The 13,564-nt window shown below is 42.1% G+C and overlaps 1 protein-coding gene across 5 annotated transcripts in view; it reads right to left on the bottom strand.

The window, feature by feature from the left end:
* The window catches only part of FILIP1 (filamin A interacting protein 1), a 121,999-nt gene that overhangs the window by 36,006 nt on the left and 72,429 nt on the right, over positions 1 to 13,564 (bottom strand). For all 5 annotated transcript variants that reach the window (XM_032184386.1, XM_032184382.1, XM_032184384.1 and 2 more), the window contains 2 exons: positions 6,250 to 6,423; positions 4,307 to 4,485 (listed from right to left, as the gene is read on the bottom strand). In XM_032184386.1, coding sequence (XP_032040277.1) covers positions 4,307 to 4,485; positions 6,250 to 6,423 — 353 coding nt within the window. The remainder of the gene's footprint in view (positions 1 to 4,306; positions 4,486 to 6,249; positions 6,424 to 13,564) is intronic.

The following is a 13,564-nucleotide window of genomic DNA, read 5'->3' as shown; positions in this document are numbered from 1 at the left end:
CATATGAACAATGCTTACATTAGATACTTGGTGTGATTTACTGACACGCTGTGTGGTGCAGTAAAAGTCTCAGCAGTCTCAAGGATCATGCTGGAAATGATCAAATGACTCACAAAGCTGTCGCACAGATCACCCTCAGCAAGTTCCAACAAAGCCTTGCTGCCACATCGCACCATGTATGCAGCAAACAATGTCCCCTGCATCTGAAAGAACACCCCCCCCTCACATTTGGAAGACTTGCAGGCTATTTCTGCCATCCCGCGGGACCGCCGCAGCCGTCCTCACCACAGGCCTGTTTCTGAACCATTAAAATCAATAGGAGCTTTCCAGTGCTTTTAATAGAAGCAAAATATGCTGTCAACAAACTGGATTAGAAGAAGAGTACAAGACAAATTGTTCAGAGATTAGCACCTCTGAAAATGTCAGGATTTCAAACCTCACCTTTTAGGTTGAATCAAGAGCTTGAAGCAGTACCGAGGTTATGCAGAGCTCTTCCCCTTTTCAGGGGGGAAAAGGGCTGCTGATCAGACAAAAACATTTATACTCGATCCTAAAGATTTACTTTTTCTTCCCCTACGGTTCCCTAAAGAGGCCTGAGGGCTGGGACTCAGCAGCCCAGAGAACAACCAAATTTAACTTCATGTTGACCCAGTTTTGCACAAGAATTTTTCGGGGTATGGAAGTGCCCATAGCTGGTTCAGCTGCAGCCAGATCACCCAGTGACCAAGTTCATGCCACCAGCTCATTTCCTAATGTGCCACTGAAAACCAGGAGGGGTGCCTGTGCTGAAAGGACTAACTTCACCATTCCAGCTGCTGTGGGATCTCCTGATCTTCAGATGTCCAAGCCACGTTGTCAGTGCAGCTCCACACAGACCCCTCATCCTCAGAGACCCCTCACCCCACCATCTGCCACTAAAGGTCTCTGTGGAGGCCCGGGGGGCTCCAGCTCTTCTCCTTATTCCTCAGCCTAGTCATGAGGCTGCAGGGAGCGGGCTGATTTGCAGTCCTGGGGAGGGGAAGTAAAATGCCAAAGAAGATCTTGATGGTATGGAGAGAGCGGATGAGGTATACAGGTGTCGAAAAGGGTAATTTTGGTCAATTTTGGTAAAAATTGAAGATACTGTCCTTAACTTTCAAGACATACTCATCTTTATGCAATGATTTTAGCATACTATAGGGAAATTTGCAAAACACGTCAGCCACCATGTTTACAGAAGCACCTTCCACTAAAGGTATCAGATTTTGTTAATCTCGTTTTCTACCATTGTCCTGTAATGACTTGGCATTTTCCTACAGCCTTTCCACAGTTTACTCACAGAGCCAACACCAACAGCCAGGCCCTCCTCGCTGCTTCATTTTGCTCCTCCTAGCTGTCTACATTTCAAATATCCTTGTGTACAATTTTCTCTTTTTTATACCTTTCATGCATAATTATTCTTGACAAATCATGTTTTTCTCTCACTTCTTTCTCACTGTGCAAGGCTGGCCTAATAATTAGTTTCACATAGAGACTATTAGCTTTCATATTATGTTGTTGTGGATGGATTAGAGTTCATGTGTGAAAGTGTATGCAAATAAATATTCCAAAGTAAATGCATTATGAGAGTGCTGGAAATGCATTAGAACCAAGGGATATTTCTGCTCTTAGAGAATTCCCCATTTTATCTTGTTTGAACTCTCACAGGACGGCAAAGCAGATGTGGCTTCTAAAAGCTGGTGTGGACAACACTAGTGAGGAAAGATTGGTAAAACACTGCAGGGGCAGAAATTATTCCTTGCAAACAGGACAGAAATTATGGCTGCTCTCATTGTACCAGACGGCTGTGAAATGGCTGTCCCACAGGACTGTTCTTCCTCCCGCTCACCCTGTCTCATTAACGTTATAACTGCGAGTGCAGCAGCGTGGCTGACGGGCAAAGTTCACCTCAGTGTCCCTTTCTTTTTTTATGGCGACTACAAGTCTGCTCAGCTCTTAACAAAGTAACCCTTGGGCCTCAAAGCACAACAATAAAAAAAATATGTATATGGTGATACTTATAAAACAAGAATGCTAGGCAGGAGCCTATGAACTGCCTTTAGGCAGGCCAGTTCTCTGTCCCACTATGCACATTAAGTGAGCATGGTGTTGTGTTTATATATATATATATATATATACATATATACACACACACATATATATTAACCTACCACAATTTAATCTTTCTATTGCAAACTCTGTCATTTTGACAAAAATCTCTTGCTGGCTGCCATTACAGGGCTTTCCTGAGAAGTCATCCCATCGTCTGCTCTGTCCTGGAACACAGTCTTTGAACCACACTACCTCCAGTTTTCAAAACCTATGAAGATGCAGGCAAATCCTGAGTTTTATGTGCACTCGGCAAACAAAGATGAGGAGTTGAGGTCATTCAAAATATATGCTAGTGAGTGGTTTCCAGGCCATCCTGGCTTTTCTAACCTGCTCTGTAAGGGATGAAGGAGGAGCAGCCTAGAGAGGGAGGGTTCTGCATGCTGGTTTTCCACGTTTAGTCATATGTCACGTCCTCTCCACTTGGTTGCTACTAAACGTGATGTGATTTTTCTCATTAGTGCCTTGGACAAAGTGGATTAAATAGCAAACACCAGGTTTCTCTGGTCACTCAGCATAACCCAAAAGCACTGCAGCTCTTCACCTGCCACCACCAGTACAGAGGTACCATTGACTAAAGCTAGAGGATTTGGTTATTCTCAAAGATTTCAACACAAGTTCAAACTCAAATTCCCCCTTTTTATTGCTGTTTTTCCAAAAATTGTAGGGTATAGGAAAACTGGAGCTTCAAAGACACAGAACAGCAGGAAGAGTATGCAAAAATGCCTCTGGGATGGGAGTTGATATGCCAGCTATAGTAATGTGAGACAGAAATCTTTTAAATCAGTTCATTAAAGGAAATTGGTTCAAAGCAAACAGTTTATAAACTCAGGCTGTTTAGTGGCCTTCAGGAGTTCAGCTGGAATAATAAGAAGGCAGCAACTGATAAATTAAAGTGAATTTAAAATGTAAAGAGAAATGTAAATGGTATTTTAATATAGCCTTTACTTTTGTAGCAATTCAGTTGCCTGCATCTCCACACATGCACAGATATTCATCATTGAGAAAAAATGACATCTAAGAGAATCAGATATGAAATTACTCCTTACTTGCAAATACAACAGATTTTTTATTTTCTCTTAAGGGAATAAAATTGTTAATATGCAGACACATTTTTGTCCTTTAAAGTTTGCCAGTGAACACAGGAAGACAAAGAGCCAGAAAAACAGCAGCTATTAAACAAGGAAATACGGTCACTTTAGCTCATGTGCCACCTACTCAAAGCTGGCACTGAACAGAGCTCAGGAAATTCACTAAACAATTTAGCTCCTGGCTTTTTGAAAATGTCTGCCACCAGACTGTGGTTTCCTCAAAAGCATTTCTTCTTTGAACTTGCCTTAAGTATTCTTCCCAGAGCTTTTTTTTTTTTTTTTTTTTTTTTTTTCACCAAACTTTGTGGTTTGATTTCAAGTAGTTTGGTATGAGCATGACATTTCATATTGCAAAACTCAGACTGTTGCCGAGTGCTCATTTTTCACCTAAACTATGTGCTGCAAAAGGTGTCCTCTTTTGACTTAGAGGATAAATTACTCCTACAATGAGGACTAATACTTGAAGGGAAAAAAACTGAGCGTTGAGCCTGTTAGATAAAGACCTTCAGGTAGTCCGTCACAGGCTGGGCACATTTTATAAAACATGAAAATATTTTCTTCCAGGGGGATGTAGATCTTGCCTGAGGTAAACCCATTCAGAAATATGAAAAATAATGCAAATTGTTAGTGACTTTACAAGCCTAAATGTGAAGGGCATGGCAAATTCCCTACCATTTGTGTGCCAACAACCAAATGGTTGTTTTCCTTACCCATTCCTCCCACAGTGACACAGTGCCCTGTCCTTCACAAAATGCAGAACTCAGCTGAGCAAGCCAGCTCAAACCTTAGCCAACATAAATAACATCTGATCTCTCAAAAGCTATCAGGAGATGAACCCAAAATGGGCATGAGTAAGTCAAAACAAATTCATTTTTAAATTCAAGCGCACACTGCATGAATGTTCAATGGTGTTCTTCCAGCCCTAGACTTGCACAGTAATGTACTACTAACATGAGAGGACTGACTTTTACCAATGGTTTACATGAGTTTATTGCCATTTAAACACAGGAAAGACCAGACGATGTCACTGCTGAGCTGAAAAATACTGGGGTATCAAGGGTATTCTTTGCACTGTCATTGGTACTCACCTTTCCCGCTCCTGCTCCAAGAGGTTGGTAAAGTCATCGCTCTTGTTCATGTAATCTGTATGTTTATGCTTCTCATTTTCAAGCTCATAAACTGTGCGGCGATGGCATTTTTCTGCCAAAAGAAGCTGTTCCAGCATGCGTCGATATGTCTCCTTCTGCTTTTCTTCAAGCCTGTCCAGCTGGGTTGTAGGAAAGGAGAATAGGTTATTTTAGAGGTTTCCTTGCTTACTTCATCTGATTTATTAACAAACAGTGTCATGTTCGGTAAATGCAAGCCCCAGAATTTTACATCCTGCACTTTACATAAAGCAGTGCCTAAAAATAGGAGTAACTGTCCTGTAAAAATAATTTTTTTGGACAACGCGTTTGCAATAAACATTTACATCATTCTTGGATACACAAAGGACAGGGATTCATGTGGTTTTAGGGTAACAAACAATATTGCTGCAGTGCAGAATGCCTCCCGTGACAAGGTGCTGCATGCACTCTCCTCATTTCACATGGGAACAGCAGTAACAAATCCCCAGGAGGAATACATGCTCTCAGACCCTAGGACCCCAAGTTCAAGTACCTCTACAGGGACATGGGCACCTATGTGAGTAGCAAAATATAAGCTCAAGGCTGAAATTTGAACTTCATCGTCAACACAGTTGTACCTGTAGGACTGCTGAGATAAAAAGTCTGAATGTAGTGTGCTCTCCCCACCTGGTGCCCAGCCCCTGTGGGAGTTGCATCTCACTCTGCCCCGGCTTCACCAGAAAGCTGCTGTTTCACAGGGTGCCTCTGCAAACTGGGGGAAATAGGAGAGCAGGAGGGCTGCAGCTGCTCTTAAGCAGCCCTCCAGAAGCTGACCACGACAGTCAAAAAGAGTTGATCCATTTTGTAAAGGAACCTAGCTGGGTGCAGCCTTTGAGAGTAAATCTTTTGCACCATCCTATTTTAGCTCCCACATAACCTCTGTGGACCTAAGCATGACAGAAGTTACTGTAGACTGAGGTTCCTGTCAAATTATCATCTTCTTTAGACAAAAGACCTGCTAAGTTCTTTTACTCTTGATAGCCAGTATTTCATGCATGTTCCCAAATGCTAATGTCTGCTTTCCTTATTTACTATCACCCCCCTAAAATCCCAGAAGATACTGTAATAGGGGTGCAGAGTATAAAGATGCCCTGTGGTAGATACAATTCCTGGTTAAACAGTAAATGTTCTGAACCAAGGAACTATGAAGAGTTGGACAGATGCTACAGTGCACTGTACGGTATGTTATTGCGTGCTCTTTCTCCATGCCCTGGACTGTTAAGAAACTATAACCATAAGCAGTGGTTGCTTATTTTGGCGTTCACACTGGCCTCAGACATTTCCAGGTCTATTCTACATTTATTTATTGCTTAGATTTTAAACCAAGGGTTTAAATCTTTGGTTTAATGTCCTGCAGATCTCCTTTAGGGCTGAACTGACTTCACAGCCCTGGAACTGAAGAGACATAAAATGATTAGGGATTTGTGATCCCGTAAACATAGTCAAAATCAATCTCTGTTGGTCTTCTTTCCCTAACTACTGCTGTGATAGAGCTTTAGTATGCCAAGAAAGTCACAGAGCACTTACCAGTGCTGTGAGCAATAGAGGTTGGAGCTTATAATTGAAAGGAAATTTGGAAAACAAAAAAGCAACACCCAAAGATTTTGTTCTCATTTACCTGCACCAGCCCTAAGGAGCATACAAGGTCCATATTGTTTGTGTTCAGACCCAATGATTTTGCTTACAGTTTATTCTGACGGTTGAGAGAACAAGTATATTCAATTTTTCTTCAATTTTGTGTAATTTGCACAAGAATTTTATTATTCTCTTGTGAGCTTTGCATACATGCAAAATACACAGAGTTTCCCTTTTTGTTAGGATTCCCCCCTGCACAGACTTGTAGATGCAAATCAAGAAGTTATTACCTCTGAAATTGGTTTCTCATAGACATCTTCCCCTATAGATTTTTCTTGGGCAAGGATGGCATCTCTGTGTAGCACTCGCAGCACACTCTCTGGAGCGGCAGACCCATAATGAGCTTCTAAAACTTCAGGTTTGGTTTTCTCTGTCTTCAGCATGTGGATCACATCCTCTCTTGCCTGTAACATGGCAAATCAGTACCATAAGCCAACGTGCTAACCAACAAGGGAAAGAAGGAAAATAGGGACATTTCATATGTACAGACTGCATACACGAAAATAGCATAAATGAGAAGAATGCTGGGCTGCCAATGCAAATATAAAACTTTGGGAGATATCAGAGTAAACACAATCTGTGTCAAGCAAATGTAGTCCCTGCAGGCATTAATTATTCTATTCCTGCCTGTCATTACATTTGAATGCGGTGGGTTTTTATCTGAGTTGAAAGTAAAGCCAAGGAAGCATTATTAGTCTTCATGTATTTTTTCACTTATTCCCTGTCCATGCTGTTTACTGACTGCAGTAAGGGGATGAGTAAAAGAAGAAGCACAAGTGTACTGAATTAATATTTCTCAGACAGCCTCTAGTCAAGTATTTCCCCTGTATTAGCCCCCTGTCTGACTTTGTGACTACAGGTTGTCTTCAAGTAGCTTTTTAAATAAAGTTTTCTCAGTTTAGTTTGCTTAAAAAAAAAAAAAAAAAAAAAAAAGGAGTTCCTTGGTTTGTCTGGAGGGCATATCTCTCACAAGCCGAAAGGGATACAAAGCAGAAGGGTACATGCACCAATTTTTCTTTTGCTTGCCTTTCAGATATTCAAGCATGTGAGCTTGGGAAGCAAATTAAGAGCTAAGGAAAAGTTTGGATGTTTTAGGAAAAATCTCTTGCAAATCCAGCCCCTATATAAGCAATGACTGTTTAGGATTTATGAACTGGCCAAAGCTTCATGCTTTTCCAGTGTTCGTAATGGCAGTCTATATTATCCCTGTAGCAAATCTTAAATCTTTACCCAATACCACAGAGACATCACAGCTCCACAAAACCATCTGCTTTTGAAATGAGCAAGGAAATAATCTCAGGAAATGACAAAGACCATTTAATCTTTTCTTAATAAAATAGAGTAACATGAAAATAAATAAAAAATGAGCTTGAGGCAAAGATCATGCCACTCAATTGAGAACTAGGTGAATTATAAACAGCTAACTGTAGGGGCTTACCCTGTACAACATTTTGTAACCTTAAGTAGTAGCTTTACATGTCACTCTGTCTGCAAGATACAAATAACAGACTGGAATGGTATTAAAGTTTTTTCAGCATGAGTGTGGGAAGGGTGCATCGCTCACAGATGTCAAAACTACAAGTGAATTATGCAGGCCAGTCACAAGGAGTGCCAAGAGAGCCTGTCCACCTCCCTGCCTCACATCCTGGGAATATGCCACTCTCAGAACAGAAAAAAATGATATTTTAGGAAAGTTTTAGTTTCAAGAACATATCATTTTTTATATTCCTGTAAAAATAACAGTTATCTTAATGTCTTTGTTACTATGAGGCTAGTGCTTCTAGTCTGAGAAATGTTTTTTTCCCTCCATGGTGAATGAATGCAATAACCATCACCTGCTCTGGCAAGGCAGAGAGTAGGAAACCTCTCTGTCCCATCACCTCACTACAATCAGCAGACAATGACTACACTGGGTTCCTAAAATAAATGGTCAATTCTTCTTGTTGGCACCTACCTCTTCTGGTTAGTACCTACTGCTGAACCCACTAAATAGCACCTGAGGACCTTGGCTTCAGTTTCCTGGCCATGTCTGTGTTGTCTCAAGGCATGAACTCGGTGTCCCATTGCCAGCTCCACACCGCAGGCATGCTTATGGGGAACACTGAAAATATGGGGACAAAGGAGGCAGCACCTTTTTGCCCTGTGCACCAAGGGCCACGGACACAACCATGCTGAAACCTTGGCACATTTTAGTGCTGAGCACAGGGAGCTCCAAACCCCCACTTCTCAGGAACAGACCCACCTGGGAGCCTCGGCTAAGGGAGGGGGGAAAGGGAAGGAAGGAGGGTGAATTCATTCTCTCCTGTTGCAGCTGTCGGGCCCCACATGGCATAATTAAACATTGACAGGTAAAGCAAACAGAGACAACTCCGGTGTGGTGATTTAGTGCCAGTAAAGCTGACAGATGGACCAAACTGCCCTTCCCAGTGAGTACGTTAGCTCCTGTCCAGTTACACACGGCTGTGCATACTTTCCTTCCAGCCTCATTAGTCTTTAATCATTGACGACTGAAGTGGAGCAATGTTAGCAGGAGGGAATGAGAAAGTCCCTGAAGCATTTTAAAACTCGCCAGTTAAGAGAGGTTTCTGGATGTTGAAGGCTTGGGTCCCCTAAGAGCCATCAGGAGAGATGTCAGGAAGCAGGTGAACAAAGGACTGACACCCCAAGTCAGAAAGGGGAAAGTGTCCAACTTCAGACAGAGCTCTGAAGGTTTGAAGGTCCTTATTCACAGAACCACCGAATGGCTGAGGCTGCCAGGGCCCTCTGGAGGCCATCTGCTCCAACCCCCTGCTCTAGCTGGGCCACCTAGAGAAGGGGCCCCCAGACCACGTCCAGTTATTCACTTTGCCATCTTTAAAGGAAAGCTGTGATGCTCTAAGCTCCAGAGCACAGAGCAGAGCCTTGGAAACCCTGAACAGAGAGGCCCCTCACTGCAGGTTGAGGAAAGGGTTGCCAGCCTGTGGGACAGGTTGGGTGGCACCTGCCCTCTCATGTTCCCCTTTGTGGGCACTCGGGACATGGATGACGATAGCATGGCAAGGTGCCTTCTGCCTTTTCTGGGTTTGGCCAGTACTCTGTCATTATCTTTTCAAGGGTATCGCCTACTTCACCAAGTATTCTGTTTCCATGGATTTATGATAACAGTTTGTGAAAAGAAAACTAACAAACAGACACTCGGGTTGCTAGGAAGCACTGGAGAAAAAAAAAATGAGGCCTTGTGCTAATAATAAACCGGAGGGAAATTTCCTTTTATTTGGTCAGAGACAAAGCCTCAGTACAGAAAGATTCTGCAGTGCAGCTACCCCATGTCAGGGTAGTTATGTCCTAACTTCCCATCAACCTTGGGATTTGAAAACCCCAATTAACCTCTCTGAAGCTCTTTCAGGATAAATGTACAGGGAAGGAGATGAAACTGCAGGCCTGTATAATTCATGATTTCTTGTTTCCTCCAAATGACTAATTTTCCACTGAAACTAGAAGACCCAAAAGAAGATGTTTTCTTTCCGTGTATGGGGAACAGCTATCACCGTATTAAACCTCAGGACACAGAACATTTCCAGATAACAAGAATAATCCTGGGGAGGAACATTTGGGTTACTTCAACACATGTACCTGCAAAGAGTTACAAGAGGTCCCTCTTCCTAGCTAGGAAGAGCTATACTGACAAGCTGTCCCTTCTGATGGACATCTACTTTATGTGCTTCCATTGCCTCAAAGCACAATGCTGTTTAGCATAAATCATAAGCTAGGAGACAAACAAAGGAAGAGATTTCAAATGGGAAGTAAACTTGTATATAAATCACAGGCTAAAGTTCTTAGCTATTATAGTGACAGAAACATTGTGCTTGGCAAAGGAAAACCCTCTCTCATGTCCATTTCTTTCTGGTGGTGCTCTGATGAGAGAATACTACAATTATTTGAGTAAGTCCAGAAGACTGCAAATAGCCAGAGAAGGTCTTGAAAGCCAAGATACAGAATTTAGAAAATAAGTGTATTTGCCTCTTTAGCATGTTGTGACTTAAATTGTCCTCCAGAAAACTTGAAGATAAACTTCTTTTTTTACTGTTGAGATTGTGGTTTCTCAGAAAATAAACACATTTTTCTGCTAACAAAGTGCTCTGAAACAGTTCATCCTCTAAACTGTAGGAATGATCAAGTCAGATGAATGAGCAGTTCAATTTGACCTCCTAGAAATACTCTCAAGGCAAGAAACACAAATGGCCATATAGGTTGAGAGGTGTTTTTCCACATTCGTTTTCTTCAGGAGCAAAGCCTGCTTAGAGCCTCCCTGTTCACCAAACTCCTACTGTCCCTGCTGAGAGAGGAACTGCAACGTCAAACTGTATCATCTGTCTAAGCCTCGTTTTGTCCTTACTGGAGGTGCCCAAATCTAAAGGATGATGACCTCAAGTCTCTAGTAAATCCACAGAGGGGCTGAAATTCAAACACTGATGTCTTGCAGAGCTTCTCCTGCTCTCCTGTCCCACTTCCCTACTGCCCAGTGGTTGCAGCACCTACTTAGGTGACAGGGTCGGTGTTTCTACTTGGGAACAGGAACTCCCACAGCACAATGCTCTCCTCCCCTCAGGCCTGCACGCTGGCTGCCCCACTGGAAGGCCAACGAGAGACCACTTTTCGCATGGTTACCCTGAAATACTCACTTTTTGGCAGAATAAAAGAGAAGGGCTTTCTTCTGCTTACAGGCTTGAGCAGAGCAGGGGTCTGAGTTCCAAACCTCACTTTAATACGTGCCTAGTAAAATATTTAAATGATATAGAAGGGATGTAAAGAGGTCCCTGCATAAAATTGAAACCATTTAGGAAACAATAGCATGACTCTGCTGCTTGTAAAAGGGGACTGGCAGCCTAGCAACCAAATTCCTGGTCAATGGAAAGACTGTTACACAAGCCCAGCATTCGGACGTGCTTCCTCCTCCTGCACTGCCCTGCCAATTTACCACAGCCCTCTCTCCCCATTCCCACAGTCTTTGGCCTCTCCCGTGAGACTGTGAACAAAACTTAGCACCCACTAAACGGGGAATTTTTGCGATAGCCCATTTGTCACCTGGGAAATGGGACTGGGCTGGTCAAACTCGTTTCATATAAGGCATCTAGTAAATTGGGAAAAAAATTCAGTTGCATTCAAGATGGGCCAAATGGATTCAAAGTAATCACTGTCAGATGAGAGGAAAATCCAACTTGAGATCCTTTGCCAGGCCATTTACTAAACTGTTCTCATGAATTTTGTTTGTTCATAAGTTGTCTTCCTGCAAATTCACAGTGTTACTGCTCTCTAAATCTGTAACCATGTCCCTTACAGTTCAGTGTTCAATCTAAAATACATCTAATGACTTCAGAGCGACCTAAACACTTCAATAACATGATGAGACTCCTCTCAATTTATTGAAAGTAGTTCTGAAAATTCAGGACCAGGAGCAGAGCTAAGAGGGAATACACTAATACAATATTTGGAAGTTCTGATATTTCCATCTTTTGAGTATTTCTTTCCCAGTTATCATGACACCCTATTATGCCTGCATGAGTGAAAACACCAAGTAACAGAGGTTTAATGTTTATGAAATCATGTTTTTCTTGCTAGTGATTAATGGCAAGAAATAACTATAAAACCACAGACAGGAACCTTAATTTGTTACTTGTGGTGTTGTTACTTGTGCTTCACACAGCTCAGGTTATTAATAGTGCAACAGCTGCCCCGCACTGCATCAGAAACTAGATAAGGTCACAGGTTCTCCATGCAATGTTGTGATCTTCCCAGTGTCTGATTTCCTAAATTCCAGCAGACTTCGCAAACTTCACCTAGAGCTAGCAAACATCACGACCAAGGCATGCCTCTAAAGGAAATTGGGAGGATGCTCTCACACTGCTTTCTGCACTATCCAGAACACGCTCATGCTGTGTCACAGCCAGCAGGAATAGTCTTGTTTCTGAAAATTCCCATTAGAGACCCACAGCATTTTTGTTTAGTTTAATTTAATGAAGACAGCATCTTTGGGCAACAGTAGTTGAAAAACTCTATCTGTAAAACTTTCCTAACACTAATCCGCATGTTTATACTCAGTAACTTCCCTTCTTTTCTTACCTTGGAAGGAAATTCAAGCAACTAAAAAGAAACCAAACTTTATTCATTTTGTATTGTGATACTATGAGCACAAATAGAGAAATTAATAAAACTTACCCTGCCTAATAGAACAACACCTGCTACAGGCTTGCTTCCCCAGGCTATCCCTACATACTGCTGCAAGGATTGAATGTAAACTTATTTTCAGGGACAGATACATTTAGTGCTTCAAAGCTAGGAAGTTAGATGTTTTACTGTATATTGCATCATACAAAGCTCATTTTTGCTAGAAACTCAAGAAATATTTTTGTTTCCTATACTGGATGTCTGAAGTAGCCACGTTTGCATCACTCACCTAATGGTTCTAGCCATTGAAAATGGTAGGTAATGACATGTATGCATTGTTTTTCTTGCAAAGAAGACAATGCAAGGTTTTTTCTTTCCTGTCATCTTAGCTAACTTCCCTGATACTTAAAACTGTGGAGTTCACTTGCACTAATTTCTTCTAACATTTCTGGACTCGGGTCTGTGTAAGTGATCTGTGCTGGAAGTAGAGAGATGAGTTCAGTGCTGAGAAGTGACCTCCAGTGCTTTTTGTACAAAAGTTTAGTGTAATATACCAGGAAATACAAGTGATGTCTTGTGACACTGGTGATGTAAAACAGGGTTGTCCTGTATTGTTCATACCGCACAGAACTTTCTGGCCCTGTACAAAGCCCTTGGAACTACGTGGTGTATCTCATCCTGCTGTGAGTTATCTTACAGTGATAACACAGAAAGTCCTCCTAAAATCAATACTGAAGAAGAGGCACGTGATAGACCAGCTCAACCATTGCATAAATCCTCTGAAGTGGCTCCAGAAGAATTAATTTGGCCTCTTATGTTTAAAAACATCCGCACTAAAGATTGGAGAGCTGAGGAGAAGCAGTACTGAACAGTATATTACTTCTTACAGCAAGCTTCGAAACAGATCAAATGAGCACTAGAAGACATCTGTCTGTTATTTCCTGCCCACACAGCTTTGTTCTGCTTTATTGCCAGAGAGCTCCATGGATGATGTCACTTTTTTCTGAAGAAAACAGGCCACCAGAGCCTTTCACTGACATAATTAATTATCTGTAGTCTGGGCCACAGCCAGAAAATTCCCATGGTAAGGCCTCGAGAAGTATTAACTCCACACTGCTTGATGTTTTCAGAATTATTAGGGTCTGGGTTATCCTGCCTTTTCACACTGAAAGAGCGTTTTGCTCGATATTATCAAATCGCAGGGCAGTTACTGCAGCATGAAGAATTACAGTGTCATGATTTACTCGGCACGGAGAGACAGATACAGGAGGTCACCTTCAATTATGCGCACAAATCTGCATGTTGGGATGTGCTTTACATACTTCAGGAATGCACCGCCAGGGCTAACCCCGCTGGTTTGGGTTTACCGTATCCAGCCATTCAGACCATACGTCTCAGCCA

This window comes from Aythya fuligula, chromosome 3, assembly GCF_009819795.1.
Source record: "Aythya fuligula isolate bAytFul2 chromosome 3, bAytFul2.pri, whole genome shotgun sequence".
Lineage (NCBI taxonomy): Eukaryota > Metazoa > Chordata > Aves > Anseriformes > Anatidae > Aythya > Aythya fuligula.
The sequence above is the reverse complement of the archived record's forward strand: the minus strand, read 5'-3'. Positions and strand labels throughout refer to the sequence as shown.